Raw genomic sequence first — 18,778 nt, 5'->3', positions numbered from 1 at the left:
ATGTACAGTATGTGGACTACTAGTTTTCAATATGCTTATATGCGAGTTATATTATTGAATATCATATTTTTCCTATTTCAGTTATTTATCAGGTACACTGACCTTATTTGTTTTTATTGATGTTGCACAACTGTACTTTTCTATGTCCACGTACTATAGCACTTTATAGGTTGGAGTTGGTGGTGGGTACCTCATCATGTGGTAGTCAGGTGTACTACAAGTGAGCTGATGTTGAGCGGGGGCACCAAAAAATTTAGAATGTAAACCTCTGCTGTTAGGAAGGCCGCAGGATAGGGCAAGTTAGTAGTGTTCTGTGGCTGACGCTATCTCTATTCCAAGACCCTTCACCACCCTCATACATCTACCAACTCTATTCCACAACACAGGTACTGTATCTGCATGCTCACAGCGCACAACACCAATTTGTGTTTGTTTGTTTTAATTTTGATTATTTGACGTATTTTAATACACATCATTAAAGCTTATTTATTTTAGATAGTTAGTTTGGTTTTCTAATGCAATAACTATATATTTCCATCAACTCTGTTTTTTCTTTAAAAAAAAGGTGCAAATTGTTTGATGCTTGTTGCAAATTAAAAGTCTCTAATTGAGAGGTATTCACGAAAAGAAATAGTGAAAATGCAATGATGAATTGGGTTTTAAGTTTCTATCTTATTGTCTTAACCCATAAGTGATGTAGCCACTTTTGATCTTAATACCCAAGGAATGCAGAAAAAAAGCGCCATATTGCCATAACTATACTTCAGATCATTCCAATGAACATGAAACTGTTTTTTTTTTTTATGAAACATTGTACTTTATGACACTGGTAAATTTTTGGTCAATATGTTTTGCATTATTTGTTTGAAAATATCTGAAATTTCACAAAAAAATTTAACTATAAAATTTTGAATATTTACACCTTTTAATCAGATAATCATATCGTAAAAAACAGTATATAAGCATTATTTTCAAAATTATTTTTTTGTTAAAATATTAGAATAGTTAAAAGTTAGCAATTTTTCTTTTTTTCAAGGAAGTTTGTTCAGAAATTATTTCATGGGGTCTAAGTATTGTAAAAAAACAAAAGTGATACTATTATTAAACGTCACCGCTCAAATCATTGCAAACTGCTGGCAAGAAATGTTGTAAGCCACTGGAATGGAATAAAAAAAATGAAAAATTTAATTTGTTCCACTAAAATATTGATGTAGCCCAAAATTTGTCATTTTCATATACAATGGTACCTTGCTTAACGAGAACAATCTGTTCTGGGACTGTGCTTGTTAATCAAGTTACTCGTTCAGCAGAGCAAGATTTCCCATAGGAAATCATTGCAATGCTGACAATTCATTCCACAATGTGTTAAATGTCCCATCCTGGTCCCCTATTCTACCATTAAACACACAAAAACACGTACAAACACACACAAACTCACACAAACACACACAAACACACACAAACACACAAGCACACACGCACATGCACATATTATATCCTCACCTTACCTTCCGTTCCATCGTCGGTCTCCTGGGACTTGCTGTTCTCCGGTGCAGGCCATGTATCAGGTAACCATAATGACGAGGGCGGAACTTCCTGCCAGAGAGCTGCCTTTGACAAGCGGTGACAGGAACCAGGAAGTTCCTGCTTCGTTGCTATGGATGCTGATGCCTGGAGTGGAGCGGAGCGGCGCGGCGCACTACAGGACCCAGGAGGCCGGCGATGAAATGGAAGGTACACATATTATATGCTCACCTTACCTTCCATTCCACCGCCGGCCTCCTGGTACTTGTAGTTCGCCGCGATGTACCCGGGAACTACAAGAACCATGAGGCCGGCGGTGGAACGGAAGGTAAGGTGAGCATAATACTCTATGTACGTTTGTGTGTCTTTGTGCGTACATGTGTGCATTTGTGTGGACTGCAATTGCGGGTCAGAGCGCGGTGGATGGACGAAACCAAAAGTGTTTGAGGTGAGGATTTCGCTCGCACAGCAAAGCTTTCTCGTAAAGCGGGTTACAAATTTACAGAAAGCTTTGCTTGTTAAACGAAATTCTCGTTAAGTGGGTTACTCGTTAAGCGAGGTACCACTGCAGATGCAACTTTGTCCAAATGTGGCAATATCTTATATGTCGTAAAAAATTACTGTTTGCGCACCCAGTAGGACAGCATAAGGGCAGATTCGCTATTAGATTTTTGCAGACTCTGAGTTAAATCTCACATTTTATATATTTCCATTGAGAGTCTAACTCATTCCTCACGTGGAAGCAACATCAACTTTTTCCAAATGACTTTCAGGATAGAAAGTGAACCATAGAGCGTCACTGCTTGAATACATTTAGGAAGGGTGTTACAGTTATACATAATACAAAATATAATATCATCTACATGCAAAAGTATCTTAGCCCCTGCTTAAGCATAACCAAATCCACTAATTTCAGCATTTTCTATGATTTTAATTGCCAGATATTGAAGGAACATAGCAAACAGTAATGATAAAAGGGGACAATCCTATCCCATGCCTTAGATAAACTAATGTTTTCAGAAATATCTGACTTGTGGAGAAATATAGATCAATTTTACCCAATGCAAAATATTCCCACCAGTCCAATTTATTCCATCTCTTTTCAGAGAAACCCCAACTCGATCCTGTCAAAGACTTTAGTTGTGTGTGTCCAACCACAGGATGAAGCAGAGATCTGCCAAGCATCTGTACATTAATGAATATGAATAACCAATAAATGTTTTGAATAGAGCCCCTGTTGGGCATAAACCCATTTTGGCCTGGATTAATAATTTTATGTACCATCTTCTTTAATCTCTCTGCAAATACTGAGGCAATAATCTTTGTATCAGTGTTCTATTGAGTGATAGGTCTACATAATTCCTATGGCCTCCATCCCAGTAGCATTCATGGTTGTATGCCAAAATCGCCTCTCTAACAGCCCTATATAATACTATTCACTAATATGAATGTTTAAAAAAAGAGTTATAAATCTTGTTTTTCGTTTGATAATTAGGCCTGTGAGTAGTCGTAAGGGCATTGTATTTCCAGACTAGTCACCTTTTTTCCTTGTTATGGCACTCCTGTGGGCATGATAGCATGATTTCCAGGAGGTTGCACACTGCTAGCTCCTAGAAGTTTCACGCATGTGCGCAGTTCATTTTAGCCATGTCAGTACACCTCAGAAGCAGGGTGGATACTTCCCGGCTTAATTAGGACCACTGCACATATGACCAAAATTTCAGAAGACAGCTCACGTACACAGCTTCTGAACTTCCGGTAATGTGCTCTGTGCCTCTTGAAGTTGGGAAGCATACACTAGGCTTTATAGGCACATTGATGTGGCCAAAATGAGCAGCGAGATTTTCAGGAACTGGCGCTGATGCCAGCTCCTAGAAATTATGTTTTCTCATCCTAAGGTACGTGAGAACATGAAAAAAGACCCTACTAGTCTGGGGACCTAATGCCCTTATGACTAGTCACAGGTCTAATTAGCCTAGGGAAAGTGAGGTTTCTAAGTGTTTTTTTAAAGATTCATGTTAGTGAATAGCGTTATACATGGCTGGCTAGGAAGAGAATTTGGGCAAACAGGTTACAATGCTGCTGGGTTGGATAGCATAGGGGACCTAACATGTTACTTTTCACGCATATTATAAATATGATTACATTATTACACTAAAAAGATAGACAATTTAGGATTAAACTAGTTTGTTTCAGACCACCCCTTTAATGGCAGGCATCAAGCTTCAATTCTGTAAAGTTTTTATTTTTTACTAGAGGATATTATGCGATACAGGTTGGTGACAGGCCCCAGAAGGTGAAAATATAACAAAGAATGCTGTTAGTGTTGCAATCATGCGCTAACTGATTTAAATTATTACTGTTGACAATAGCCAGTTTTTCTATAAAATATTATCCTAAATTTGAATTGTCCTATAGAAAAAATGATTTTGCCTTTATTGACCTGTCACTTAGAAAGGTTGGAGAAATAAATTTGATTAGTATTGTGACCCTTTTTTGAATTTATTATACACAAAGATTGAACCCTGATGTAATTTTTATAGTCATGGAACAGCAATATTAATCATTATAATAATGAAAAACAGTTTTCCAACTATAAAGTGCAAATTAATGTTTCACTGTAAATTCTCATTAAGTTACTGGGGTTTGACCATTGATCCTTGCAAAACATATTATATTAAAATTGTCAAATACTTAATTTTGGTTAGATTAAAATGTTTATTTTAAAAGGCTTTTATTCTTATAGCGAAAAATATAATCAAGTGTTTCAATTTTTAAGAGTTGTGACATTTACGATAATAGTATTTGTCGTTGCAGGTTCCGCTGCATCGTTTACCCTTTCAAGCAGAAGCTGACCATATCCACCGCCGTCGTTATTATTGCAGTCATCTGGGTCTTGGCTATCGCTATTATGTGTCCATCAGCAGTTATGTCTCATGTTAAAGAAGATAAACACTTTCGAGTAATTCTTGGCATTAACAATCAGACAGGTCCTATTTATTGGTGTCGTGAAGACTGGCCTAATCCGCAGATGAGGAAAATTTACACAACGGTTCTGTTTTCTAATATCTACCTTGCTCCGCTTTCTCTGATAGTAATTATGTATGCCAGAATAGGTATTACTCTGTTTAAAAGTGAACTGAATGTTGAAAGTAAGAATCACCAGCAGCAAAGGCATGCTATCTCCAGACGGAAGCAAAAAGTCATCAAAATGCTTATTATTATTGCTTTGCTATTTATTTTGTCTTGGCTACCTTTATGGACACTGATGATGCTTTCTGACTATGCCAACCTGACAGAACAGCAGTACCAAATTATTAATATTTACATCTATCCATTTGCACATTGGTTGGCTTTTTTCAATAGCAGCATCAATCCCATCATTTATGGTTTCTTCAATGAGAACTTTAGACGTGGTTTTCAAGCTGCCTTTAAACTTCAACTGTGCTCTGAAGAAATGGAAAGCAGAACAACGTATTCACATCGGGCACAAGGCAATGCCATCTTACCAGCAACTTCACAGAACCAAGGACGGCAAGAATCGGCTTTTGAGAAACCAAGCAGCGATAAAGAGTCTGATAAACGAAAACCTTTGACAAGTGAACAAGACTTAATCATGGAAGATTTGGAAAAAATGTCTAATAACAATGGGATTCACAAAGACATGCTTTGATGAAGGTGGAGGCACCCTTCAGCAATGATGCATGGATTGCATTTTCAAAAAACTCTTTTTAACATCTCTTAACCATGTTTAAACGCATGTAGATGCATCGTAAAAGTTTATGGTGACCAGTGACATGTTTTTTTGTTATACGCTTTGAACAGCCACCACGTTGAATGCCTATATATCATGTCAATTTTTTCGCAATAACTCCTTTGAATCTGATGTAAATAAAGCTGTTGCTTTTTTTGTGAAGGTACGACATGCACTACTAAAAATCTCCACTAATTATCTCTATCTACGTTGGATATACCACTTTAAGACCAGCATACCAGTTACAAAGAAGTATCTCATATGGGTTATTTTGTTTTGTTTTTTAACCCTAGAACGCGCAACCAAAGAAATCTACAATAGAAAACAAGTAACCTAGCAGACGTGCGAAGCCCCAGGTATGCGTTCTAGGGTTAAATTAAACTAAATTAAAGTATAATAATGAAATTCATAGGTTGTCAACTTAAAGAAGCACTTCTGACAATTAGATTTTTCTAATCCTGTCTAATAACCCATGTAATATAGTGTAGGTATGTTAATAAACTTACTGATTGCCATTTACCCAGTTTTACAGTGCCACTCTGGTCCTCTTTCTAAGACTTGTGGCTTAAATTCCAACTTTCCACATTGCAGAGGAACCCAAAATCACATTGTCTATGTAGGTGTATAGAGACTCATTTTGAGGCTTCATAAGTTTATAGGGAGCAATTACCAACACCCAACACCATGTTCCGTGTGTGAGTTGGCAAAGAACAGGAGTGTTGATGTAACCAATACGAGTACTGCAGCTATGCTGGAAAATAGGGACAATGGCAATTGATTAGTATGTTAATGGACAGAGATGAGCAAACCTGATGTTCACTGTTTGGAGTTCGGGTTCGGAAACCGACTTCCAAAAAACTAAGTTCAGGTTCAAAAGTTGAATGAGTTACGAGTGGAAACCACTCAAGCGAGCAGCGCTGTGCTTGGGTATGAGTGATGCTCAGCGATGTTTGAGCCACGTGCAGTGTTTGAACGGCTAGTACTGAGGGTAAAAACAGCATGCTCAGATGAAGTGTGCACCACAAACCCCCAAAAATAAAAAAGAGTGAAGAACCCTTCCCACCCTCCCCCAGAAGTGTTCTGCTTATGGCTGGCAGCATGTGGATGGAGCCACAAAGTACCCAATTACTGATCTCCATTGATGTTCAAATCAAGTTGAGGTGAAAAATTGAACTTTAAGATTTGAATGTACCTGGCCAACCAAACTTCCAAAGGTTCACTCATCTCTATTAACAAACCTACACTACATTACATTGTAGGGCCGGATGTTGGTAATGCTTCTGAACATAGTAATTGCACATTTATGTTTTTTTAAAATGAATAATACAAATGAAGATAAAAAAAATTCTACTTTACCTCATTTTCTCTACTGATTATTCACCTTCAAAAATCTGGTCAAATCTGTCTCCAGTAAGATATAAATTTACAGAAGGAAGGAGGAAGGAGCAGGAGAAACTCAGAAGCAAAGAGACCAAGAAGAAACAATCAAGCTTCTTTTGAATAGCACTTGTAAAGGGGAAAACTACTAAAAAATGCATGTTAAAAGTCATATAATGTAAAATATCTGATATTGTTGATTTGGCTACCATGGGATATCTACATATATTTACTTCTTCATCCATAGAAGTTCTGACATTAATAAGCCAAAAATCTGAGGCCAAAAGCAGACATTAACTTCTCAATTGCCTCCAGTCTTGACCGTATTTTCTAGCAGCAACATGTGGGAGTTTACGAAGATCTGAAGAGTACGTTAGTTTATACATTGATACTATTGCTGCTGTTACTAAAATGTATTACTTTTGGTCAGATAGTACAATTCTATTGCTTCTATTCCTAGCTTGAGTATGCATCCCTTTTTTAAGAGAGAGAGAAAAAAAAGCCATCAGATACCTCTGACTTTGCCTATATTCTTCAACATCAGATATTGTCATATGTAGGATACACTGACAATAAGATACTTCTCATGACCAGATCACCTTATACTGTCACTATATGACACTGCTCTCTATCTTGAGTCCTCTATTGATCATGATTTGGTCCTGTGTGCTTTTATATTTCTCTAATGTGTGCCCAGAAAGATACGCTCTCAGATAATACTTTTGAAAATTTAAAGCCCATATGACTAATTGTATGTATGCATCCATATACCTTCTGTGTGCTGTTCATCAATCATGTTTTCAAAATAAAGTTGTGTATTTTTATATATATATTTTCATTATATAAAAACATTGCTTAGAATATATATCTATTCAGAATCTATCTAGTTCAGTTTTAAGAGAGTGATATAAGAAATTGAGGTTTTTCCTTATAAGCAAATGGCAGGTGGTGAGCATGATTCCCAGATGAGGAATGCCTGTATCAGATCATTCAACAGGAAACATACACTCAATCCTTAGCCTGCTCTGAGATGTTATATAAATAGGGAGGTTAATGAGTTTAAATGCATTAAATTTATAGCAAGGAATGTCAGCAGAGGTAACGATGACATCACAGCATGGAGAGACATTTCTACATTTGTACAAGAGACAATTTAATTATTAGCATATAATCCAATCAAATGGTTACATTCACCAACTCTTATGCCTGAGATATCTGAGTTGGAATGGAATGAACTCCACTTGGTGCTCCATAACTGATCCTTGAGGATGGTACACCAGAAGTGAGAACTGCTGCATTCAGATTGCAAAATATGTACATGATGGCTAATTTTATAAAGACTTAGTTAAGACCTTCACCAAATATCCCATGATGTACCCTGTCAATTTTGTTTTCAGCATCTAGGGGCAGGAATACACAAGGGGTCTTAAACTGTTCAGTTAATTTTATTAAATTAATCATTCATTTGATGCCATCTTTGGGCTGACAGCCTGCCACAAAACCTACATTCTCAGGAGCAACTACAGAGGGTAGATGTTATGCAACCTATTATTATTATTATTTATTATTATAGCGCCATTTATTCCATGATGCTTTACAAGTGAAAGAGGGTATACGTACAACAATCATTAAGAGTACAAGACAGACTGGTATAGGAGGAGAGAGGACCCTGCCCGCGAGGGCTCACAGTCTACAGGGAATGGGTGATGGTACAATAGGTAGTGATTTTGAGAAAATCTTCAAGTTACAATATAGAAGGGAGATTTGTCAGACGTTACCAGGTAAAAGAGGGGGCTTGCTTGATTTTGGTAGGGTTGTGATGATAAACTACGTTTTTTGGAGCAACAGACTCTGGTTCTTGCCAGACATTGACAGTCCTAAGCAAGAAGGGGTGACTATAAATGGAAATTTGTGGTAGTGTTCATTAGATGGCCCATCTAGGTGTGAGGCAGAGTTACAGTTGGCTACTTTTAAACCAATTTGAATTTTTTCTGTAGAAAAGGTACAGTTAAGGGCATTGAAAGAGACTTGTGGAAGGTTTAGTTTAGCTAAATACCCTCTAGAGATGGTTGGGTAGTGTTTGGATCCTCCCTTAAATTATAGTAATTACAGTAATATTTTGCAAAGGTGTGCACTATTTTAATAGGGTTTCACATACAGGAATTGATCAGGCCTTCTAGAAACTCAATTCTTGATATATACTTTTGTTTCCTTACCCTCATAGCCAGCATAGCTCCAGCTCTATCACCTATTCACCCATTGCATAAAACCTAGCTTCATATTTCTTCAAGTAATTTTCCTATGAGGAATGAATGCTGGAAAATAGCTGAAAACTAAGGTTTAGAATATCCTTAGACCTTTGAAGAGGGGGGAATTTCTTAACTTCTTCTAGTTGTTGAATTTGATTAATTAAGTTGCTTAGTGTTTTTTCTTTACTTTTAAATAAAAAAAAAAAAAAAGAAGCCATTTTAAGAAAAATCCCTCTAATTAATGTTGTGTTTGACATCATTCCATTATCATTACTTGAGAAGTAATTTGAGAGATTCTGAGACATTTCCTCAACAAAACTAGTATTTGACAGAAACTGAGCATTCATCTGGGACACTTAATAATTGAATGTTGTTCTGTAACAACAAGTTATATTGGAGGGTGGTCTGACCCAGATATTTTACCAATAAATGTTTTAATATGCTTAAAAAACTTTTTGCTGTCCACCAAAAATTAGTCAATTCTACTATTAGATTGCTTGTGGAAAAGAAGGAATAATCTCTTTTCTTAGCGTGATAGTATTGCCAGACATCGTATAGGAGATGTTCATTAATCAGAGGCTGGAGATTATTCCTGCATATTGTTCTACCTGAAGAGCAGTCCAGGGTCGTAGAAACAGAGATGTTAAAGTCACCACATAGGTGCCATATGTGTGCCCGGCTCTGGAGTGATCTCTAGCAAGTCTGGGAATAGAAGATCACAACACCCTATTTTGCACAGATCTGCATCTGATGTTTAAATCTTTTTGCTTTCCTTTAGTGCTGTAGGGGTTAAGGACTGTTTCCTATAAGTCTATCTTTTGGAGCCTTAATCCTAGGTGCAGCTCTTTTGTTACCACTCCCTTTCACTATAGTCTTTTGTCTTAACATCTGATGTCAGTGACTGATTCTCACATGTTAGCTGTCAACTTTGAAAGGAGCCTGGCTATGGAAGAAGCCTGAAGTTTGTGATTATTGCCGCTGTGGTGTTAGCTGCTTTGAAGCTGCTTGAAGTATTTTCCATTTGTGCCTCTGCCTCGCCTCTTACCCTTGTGTTGGAATATTGCAGTGGGACAAGTATTCTTGCTGGCCTTCTCACTAGCCAGGGTAAGTTCAGGGAAACTAAGGGCCAAGGCACGTGATTGTCAAGAGGGTGAAATAACTCATATAGGGACATTAGGGAGTGCAGGGAGGGAACAGCTTCAGGTGAGTGCAGGAAGTGTCTATGCTCCCCGATCCCTAGCGCCAGTTCCCACCATTGTATCACGTTTCCGGTATACCCTGTTGTTGCTGCTCTCGCTGGGGGTTCCCTTATTCCTGTCAGAATCCCATTAGTCACTGCGTGACAAAAGGATTTGAAACCCTTTTGTCACTCCTTTGACTTTAAAGATAAATTTATGAATATAAGATACTTGAGAGGTATAAGGTGCATATGTTGAAGAAATGGTGTAAAATTCTCCTTTAAGGCAGCTGGTCAGAATAATACATCGGTTCTCTGGATCAGTAATTACCTCATGAGGTTTGAAAGCTAAGCTGTATTTAATAAGAATACAAACCCTAGCCTTTTTTTCAACAATATCTGCAAAAAAAAAAAATGGGGAAACTGAGCATGACTAATCCTGTTTTTATCCTTTTCTAAAAGGTGGGTTGCTTGAATACAAAGCACAGCACAATGAGATTTAGATAATTCTCATTACATTATGGATCTTATGGATCTCTTAGCGTAAGAACTCAGACCCTTCACATTTAAAGATATAAACTGAATGCTCATAGTGAGTTGAATCTAAGGATATTTCCAGATTTTGCTAGAATAATATATATTACACTAAAAACAACTATTGCTGTATGTACCTGAAAATAATACGGGTGCTTATGTTCTTTTTACGCTTTCAAAAAATACTCTAGTACCTACAGTCAGGGCCAGAAATATTTGGACAGTGACACAAGTTTTGTTATTTTAGCTGTTTACAAAAACATGTTCAGAAATACAATTATATATATAATATGGGCTGAAAGTGCACACTCCCAGCTGCAATATGAGAGTTTTCACATCCAAATCGGAGAAAGGGTTTAGGAATCATAGCTCTGTAATGCATAGCCTCCTCTTTTTCAAGGGACCAAAAGTAATTGGACAAGGGACTCTTAGGGCTGCAATTAACTCTGAAGGCGTCTCCCTCGTTAACCTGTAATCAATGAAGTAGTTAAAAGGTCTGGGGTTGATTACAGGTGTGTGGTTTTGCATTTGGAAGCTGTTGCTGTGACCAGACAACATGCGGTCTAAGTTACTCTCAATTGAGGTGAAGCAGAACATCCTGAGGCTGAAAAAAAAAAAAAAATCCATCAGAGAGATAGCAGACATGCTTGGAGTAGCAAAATCAACAGTCAGGTACATTCTGAGTAAAAAGGAATTGACTGGTGAGCTTGGGAACTCAAAAAGGCCTGGGCGTCCACGGAAGACAACAGTGGTGGATGATCGCCGCATACTTTCTTTGGTGAAGAAGAACCCGTTCACAACATCAACTGAAGTCCAGAACACTCTCAGTGAAGTAGGTGAATCTGTCTCTAAGTCAACAGTAAAGAGAAGACTCCATGAAAGTAAATACAAAGGGTTCACATCTAGATGCAAACCATTCATCAATTCCAAAAATAGACAGGCCAGAGTTAAATTTGCTGAAAAATACCTCATGAAGCAAGCTCAGTTCTGGAAAAGTATTCTATGGACAGATGAGACAAAGATCAACCTGTACCAGAATGATGGGAAGAAAAAAGTTTGGAGAAGAAAGGGAACGGCACATGATCCAAGGCACACCACATCCTCTGTAAAACATGGTGGAGGCAACGTGATGGCATGGGCATGCATGGCTTTCAATGGCACTGGGTCAATTGTGTTTATTGATGACATAACAGCAGACAAGAGTAGCCGGATGAATTCTGAAGTGTACAGGGATATACTTTCAGCCCAGATTCAGCCAAATGCCGCAAAGTTGATCGGACGGCGCTTCATAGTACAGATGGACAATGACCCCAAGCATACAGCCAAAGCTACCCAGGAGTTCATGAGTGCAAAAAAGTGGAACATTCTGCAATGGCCAAGTCAATCACCAGATCTTAACCCAATTGAGCATGCATTTCACTTGCTCAAATCCAGACTTAAGACGGAAAGACCCACAAACAAGCAAGACCTGAAGGCTGCGGCTGTAAAGGCCTGGCAAAGCATTAAGAAGGAGGAAACCCAGCGTTTGGTGATGTCCATGGGTTCCAGACTTAAGGCAGTGATTGCCTCCAAAGGATTCGCAACAAAATATTGAAAATAAAAATATTTTGTTTGGGTTTGGTTTATTTGTCCAATTACTTTTGACCTCCTAAAATGTGGAGTGTTTGTAAAGAAATGTGTACAATTCCTACAATTTCTATCAGATATTTTTGTTCAAACCTTCAAATTAAACGTTACAATCTGCACTTGAATTCTGTTGTAGAGGTTTCATTTCAAATTCAATGTGGTGGCATGCAGAGCCCAACTCGCGAAAATTGTGTCACTGTCCAAATATTTCTGGACCTAACTGTATTTTAAGGGGGTGTCTGATATTTACCTACTGTTTTAGTGCTCGAGGATTGCCCCACAATCCTTTCTATCTCTCCCGAGCTTACAGCGCCACTGCCGATGACTGCGGTAAGCAGGCACCGGCTAAATAAGTGAAAGCATATTTACTCTTTTCTGAGCCCAGAAAACACCCAGTATGTACAATACTGACCAAAAGTTTGGACACACCTTCTCATCTCTAGAACAACTATTAAGAGGAGACTTTGTGCAGCAGCCCTTCATGATACAATAGCTGCTAGGAAACCACTGCTAAGGACAGACAACAAGCAGAAGAGACTTGTTTGGGCTAAAGAACACAAGGAATGGACATTAGACCAGTGGAAATCTGTGCTTTGGTCTGATGAGTCCAAATTTGAGATCTTTGGATCCTTTGTAGAAAAGATGAACGGATGGACACTACATGCCTGGTGCCCACCGTGAAGCATGGAGGAGGAGGTGTGATGGTGTGGGGGTGCTTTGCTGCTGACACTGTTGGGGATTTATTCAAAATTGAAGGCATACAGAACCAGTATGCCTACCTCAGCATCTTGCAGTGGCATGCTATTCCATCCGGTTTGCGTTTAGTTGGACCATAATTTATTTATTAAGAGGACAATGACCCCCAAACACACCTCCAGGCTCTGTAAGGGATATTGGACAAAGAAGGAGAGTGATGGGGTGCTACGCCAGATGACCTGGCCTCCACAGTCACCAGACCTGAACCCAATCGAGATGGTTTGGGGTAAGCTGGACCGCAGAGTGAAGGCAAAAGGGCCAATAAGTGCTAAGCATATCTGGGAACTCCTTCAAGAATGTTGGAAAACCATTTCCGGTGACTACCTCTTGAAGCTCATCAAGAGAATGCCAAAAGTGTGCAAAGCAGTAAACAAAGCAAAAGGTGACTACTTTGAAGACCCTAGAATATAAGACATATTTTCAGTTGTTTCACATTTTTTTAAGTATTTCATTCCACATGTTTTAATTCATAGTTTTGATGCCTTCAATGTGAATCTACAACCTTTAGAGTCATGAAAATAAAGAAAACTCTTTGAATGAGGAAGTGTGTCCAAACTTTTGGTCTGTACTGTATGTCTATGCTGCTGTTACACTCAGCTCAGGAGAGTTGCCTATGATTGCGATGTGATCCATGGGCTGCCACTACCGAGAAAACAGCAAGTAGACTGTGGGTGTCCATGCAGGACTCAGAGTGGTGGGCTGGATTACGGGACAGTAGGCTGAATATTTATTCACTTAATTAGCCTTGTGTTTGCTCACTGCAATCATTGGCGGCACTCCTGATCAGAGACTAACAGCGTGTATGCCTATGCAGCGGTCACTCGCAGCTCAGGACAACCACCGCAGATTGTGATGCGATCATACAGTACAGCAGGCGCAGAGTGTGAATGCAGGGTTCAGAGCGGTGGGCAAGATTCTGCCTGGGGAAAAGAGTGAATATTGATTCATCTTAATTAGCCAGAGCTTACAGCAACACAAGTAACAATAAAAGTTGATTATCCTTTACAAGCCCTATTTCACGATACTGTTAGTTTGAGTATGCAACTACTAGGGCTTATATTTGGAGTAGGACTTAAATTTCAAGCCTACTCGAATAAGGTTGAAAAATCCTGTTAGGGCTTATTTAACACAGTAGAAATAAAAGGAGTAAAACATTTACCGTAGGCAGTGGATCTTCCAAATAGTGCAATAAAAAAAAAGTTGCACTTCCTGAAACTATTAGAATTGTGAATTAAATATGGGAAACAAAGTCTAAAATTAAGTCCGAGTCCAGCATATGACTCCAATGATCTCGTAGAAGGTCAGGTCTTTGACCACTCTGGATCCAACATCTTCTGATAGTCAGAGCTCAGTTTTGGTAGTTTGGTAGACAGGTGTAGCAAGTGCTTTTTGTGTAGATATTTTTCCACTTGGGCAGATTATTTGTAAATGTATTTAGTCACAGAACGAAAAACCAACATCTTCACTGGAAAACTCCACCTGTATCAGATTTTGTTATCACCAGGGTCTCCCTGGCAAATTTTGGTGGCTGGGAGGCAATGACAAAGCAGTGGGCCTTGAGTTGCCGCAACCCATCTTTAGCCTGCTTGTCTCTGGCCACTACATTAAAGCAGCAGATGTAAAAGGATTGCAAAATAATAATGGCTGGTACATGCACTGAACAAAAATATGCACTCAACACTTTTGTTTTTGCTCTCATTTTCTATGAGCTGAACACTAAAGCCTGCTTTACACGGGACGACCGATCGTGCGATTTCACGATCAATCGTACCCGCCCCCGTCGTTTGTGCATCACGGGCAATTGATGTTCAGCGTCACAGCGACGTCACGCGGAGGCCGGCCAATAGAAGTGGAGGGGCGGAGATGAGCGGGATGTAACCACGGGACGCAGGTAAGCGATGTTCATCGTTCCCATGGTGTCACATGGAGCGACGTGTGCTGCCACGGGAACGATGATCAACCAGAGCCATGTTTCATAAACAATTTTATGAAACCTAGCAACAGGTACACGACTCACGATTTGTGAGCGATACTGCGTCACTAGGAGGTGTCACACAGGCCGACATTGCAAGCGACGCTGGATGTGCGTCACAAAAAACGTGACCCCGATGATCTATCGCACGATAGATCGTCTCGTGTAAAGCACCCTTTAGATCTAAGACTTTGTCGATGAACACAAAGCACCTTTTTCTCTCAAATGTGAAAATCAAGAAAAGTACCAGCATAAATTCAGCACACCACAATAAACCAATAACACATAATACATTATTGGACACTACACAATAAGATAAAAACATCTAAAACCAATTGGTACAAAACCAGGTTAAGGACATAAACAAACCCCGCTGCAATAACCAATGATTGTAATATAGGGCAAGGCAAAATACCTCTAAATATAGGGAAAAAAACAGTCAGATTGGACTAGGTAGAAATACAGCAGAATGAATACTACATCCAGATAGCCTAAGGACAAAAATAGTCAGAAGGTGTAAGATAACAATGCAAAGCTGCATATGACAACCGCACAATATATATCCGAACCAAGATGAATTAGGGCCCAGTGTGAGGATAAGAATCCCACTGAAATGCCCTAACAAGGCCTGGTGTACAAGCCAGAATACTATTGTAGACACAAGCAGCAGCGGGGAGTGACCCCACTCATATCACTGCTCAAGGCAGCTTCCTCAGGGAGTGAAGTATGTGCACTGTACAATAGACACAAATATACTGTATATAGCCAATACAATTAAAGTAGATTAGCTGCTGCTGGGTGGAGGAGTGATCCCCACGGCACTGATGACTCTATTGCTGTGCACTGAAGGACTATGTCAGGAGCGTGGTCCAGTGCGCGTATGAATACAACATGCTGGGCCCGTTCACCAGAAATGATGGTCAATCAAATTAGCGCATCCATAGTAATAGCTAAATGCAGCAGAGTATACATGTGCGCAGAGCCCATGAAAAGCGCATGCATTGGTACGTCAAAGAACAAACTGCTGCAGCAGCCAAATATGACCACTAGAGGTCCCTGTTGGTCAAGAAACTCAATATAGAAAGATTTAGTTTATGTATATACAAGTGCATCTTAAGAAATTTGTATATCCTCAAAAAGTTAATTTATTTCAGTAATTCACTACAAAAAGGAAAATGCATATATTATGTAGAGTAATTAGAAACAGAGTGATCTATTTCAAGTGTTTATTTCTGTTAATGTTGTTGATTATAGCTTACAGCCAATGAAAACACAAAAATCGTTATCTCAGAAAATTAGAATATTTACCACAAAACATCTGCAAAGGCTTCCTAAGCATTTAAAATGGTCCCTTAGTCTGGTTCAGTAGGCTACACAATCATGGGGAAAACTGCTGACTTAACAGATGTCCAGAAGACAGTCATTGACACACTTCCACAAGGAGGGTAAGACACAAAAGGTCATTGCTAAAGAAGCTGGCTGTTCCCAGAGTGATGTACACAAGCATATTAATAGAAAGTTAAGTGGAAAGAAAAAGCTTGGTAAAAAAAAGGTGCACAAGCAACCGGGATAATCACAGCCTTGATAGGATTAAGAAAAGGCCATTCAAAAATTTGGGGGGATTCATAAGCCGTAGACTGCTGCTGGAGTCAGTGCTTCAAGAGCCACCACACACAGATGGATCCAGGACATAGGCTACAGCTGTCGCATTCGTTGTGTCAAGCCACTCATGACTAATAGACAATGCTAGAAGCGTCTTAACTGTGCCAAAGAGAAAAAGAACTGGACTGTTTCTCAGTGGTCCAAGGGGTTGTTTTCAGATGAAAGTAAATTTTGCATTCACTTGGAAATCAAGGTCCCAGAGTCTGGAGGAAGACTGGAGAGGCACACAATCCAAGCTGCTTGAAGTCTGGTGTGAAGTTTCCACAATCAGTGATGGTTTGGGGAGCCATGTCATCTGCTGGTGTAGGTCTACTGTGTTTTATCAAGACCAAAGTCAGCGCAGCAATCTACCAGGAAATTTTAGAGCACTTCATGCTTCCCTCTGCCGACAAGCCTTTTGGAGATGGAAATGTCATTTTCCAGCAGGACTTGGCACCTGTTCACACTGCCAAAAGTACCAGTACCTAGTTTAACCCCTTCACGACCGCGGGCAGTAAAACTACGTCCTATTTTAACGTGACTTAACGACCAGGGACGTAATTTTACGGCCTAAACTTCATTTGATTGCCGTGGCCATAGCAACAGCTTTCAAATGATGTCCCCTGCTGTTTCTTACAGCAGGGGAGCTTTGCTTGATCACAGGGGGGGTGGCATCGCCAACCCCCATCGACGATCGATGTGATTGACCGTTCAAATCTGAACCGCCAACCACATCGTTCGCACTGATTTCGGCAAAAATGATGCCCGAATTAGTGCGATACTGTGAGATCCAGCTATGAGATGCTGTAGCAGCTGCAGCATATCATAGGTGGACCTCAAACATGTCGCCCCCAGCCCCTGCAGCACTGATTGGAGCGATCATGCTATGACGCGCAATCGCTCCAATCAGTGTGCAGTGGGGCGGTCTGATCTGGAGGTGGCTGCCCTCCCCAGGCCTGTGCTGGTCTGGGGACCCTCCCCCAGCATGTCTGCAGCGTGCACTGGCTGGTACTTGTGGTACCACGCCACCGCTGCTGCTGCCGCCACTGATGTTACCGCTTCTGCTCCTGCTCCAATGGTAAGTATTCCGCTCCCCTTGCAGCCCGTGCGCGCTCTCGTGATGGCACCTGCCCGTGCCCCCCCAATATGCCCCCCCCACGCCCCGATCTGCCCCCAACATCCCGATCTGCTCCCCACACGATCTGCCTGCCTCCTCTGTGATCTCTATTCTGCTTCCTTCCTTCTGTCTCTGCTCTGACCCCCCCTCTGCTCCCCCCTCTGCTTTCCCCCCTCCCCCCTCTGCTCCCCCCCGACGTCACCTACTTGCCTTCATCGGGTCATCCGAAGTTTTCACTGCCCGATCACATCTGCCTCCATCGCTGGGTCCTTCTGTTGATCTGTCCAATGTCCTGCCTGCTGTTCATGTAAAGCTGTCCATCTGGCCTTCTGTTCCTCCTGTCCTCTTGCAGTTCTTCTGGTCAGTGATCCTCCTGCTAATCCTCTGGGTACTGTGAGTATAACTTTTTTTTTTTTGTATCCCCTGTCCATTTTTACACCTCACCTGTCCATGCATCCCGCCGAGCGCTGATCAGGGATCCAGATAACGGATCTGCATCCGGGGTCAGTTTTCGGCGGGACTTTCTTTTTCCCGTATCCCCGACACTTCTTGTATCGTATCTGTCCATGCATCCCGCCGAGCGCTGATCAGGGATGCACATAACGGATCGGCATCCCTGCTCAATTTTTGGCGTGACTTTTTTCCGTATTCGCGACGTTTTTTGTATCGCATCCGTCCGTGCGTCCCACCAAGCACTGATCAGGGATGCACATAACGGATCGGCATCCCTGTTCAATTTTTGGCGTGACTTTTTTCCGTATTCGCGACGCTTTTTTTATGTCATCCGACCGTGCGTCCCGCCAAGTGCTGATCAGGGATGCACATAATAGATCGGCATCCCTGCTCAATTTTTGGCGTGACTTTTTTCCGTATCCCCAATGTTTTTTTGTATGTCATCCGACCGTGCGTCCTGCAGCGGCCGATCAGTGCACCGTGTCTGTGCGTTTGAAAAGTCAAATGGCGTTCCTTCTCTTCTGAGCCCCGCCATGCACCCAAACAATTACTTTCCACCACATATGAGGTATCTGTGTACTCAGGAAAAATTGCACAA

The 18,778-nt window shown here is 40.5% G+C and overlaps 1 protein-coding gene across 2 annotated transcripts in view; it reads left to right on the top strand.

Annotated features, from left to right (window-relative positions):
- Positions 1 to 7,463, top strand: part of NPFFR2 (neuropeptide FF receptor 2) — a 333,123-nt gene extending 325,660 nt beyond the window's left edge. For both annotated transcript variants that reach the window (XM_075337188.1, XM_075337182.1), the window contains exon 4: positions 4,342 to 7,463. In XM_075337188.1, coding sequence (XP_075193303.1) covers positions 4,342 to 5,197 — 856 coding nt within the window. In that variant the 3' untranslated portion in view covers positions 5,198 to 7,463. The remainder of the gene's footprint in view (positions 1 to 4,341) is intronic.
- The last annotated feature ends 11,315 nt before the right edge of the window (positions 7,464 to 18,778 follow it).

This window comes from Anomaloglossus baeobatrachus, chromosome 1 (genome assembly GCF_048569485.1).
Source record: "Anomaloglossus baeobatrachus isolate aAnoBae1 chromosome 1, aAnoBae1.hap1, whole genome shotgun sequence".
Classification (NCBI taxonomy): domain Eukaryota; kingdom Metazoa; phylum Chordata; class Amphibia; order Anura; family Aromobatidae; genus Anomaloglossus; species Anomaloglossus baeobatrachus.
This window is presented reverse-complemented; position numbering and strand designations above follow the sequence as displayed.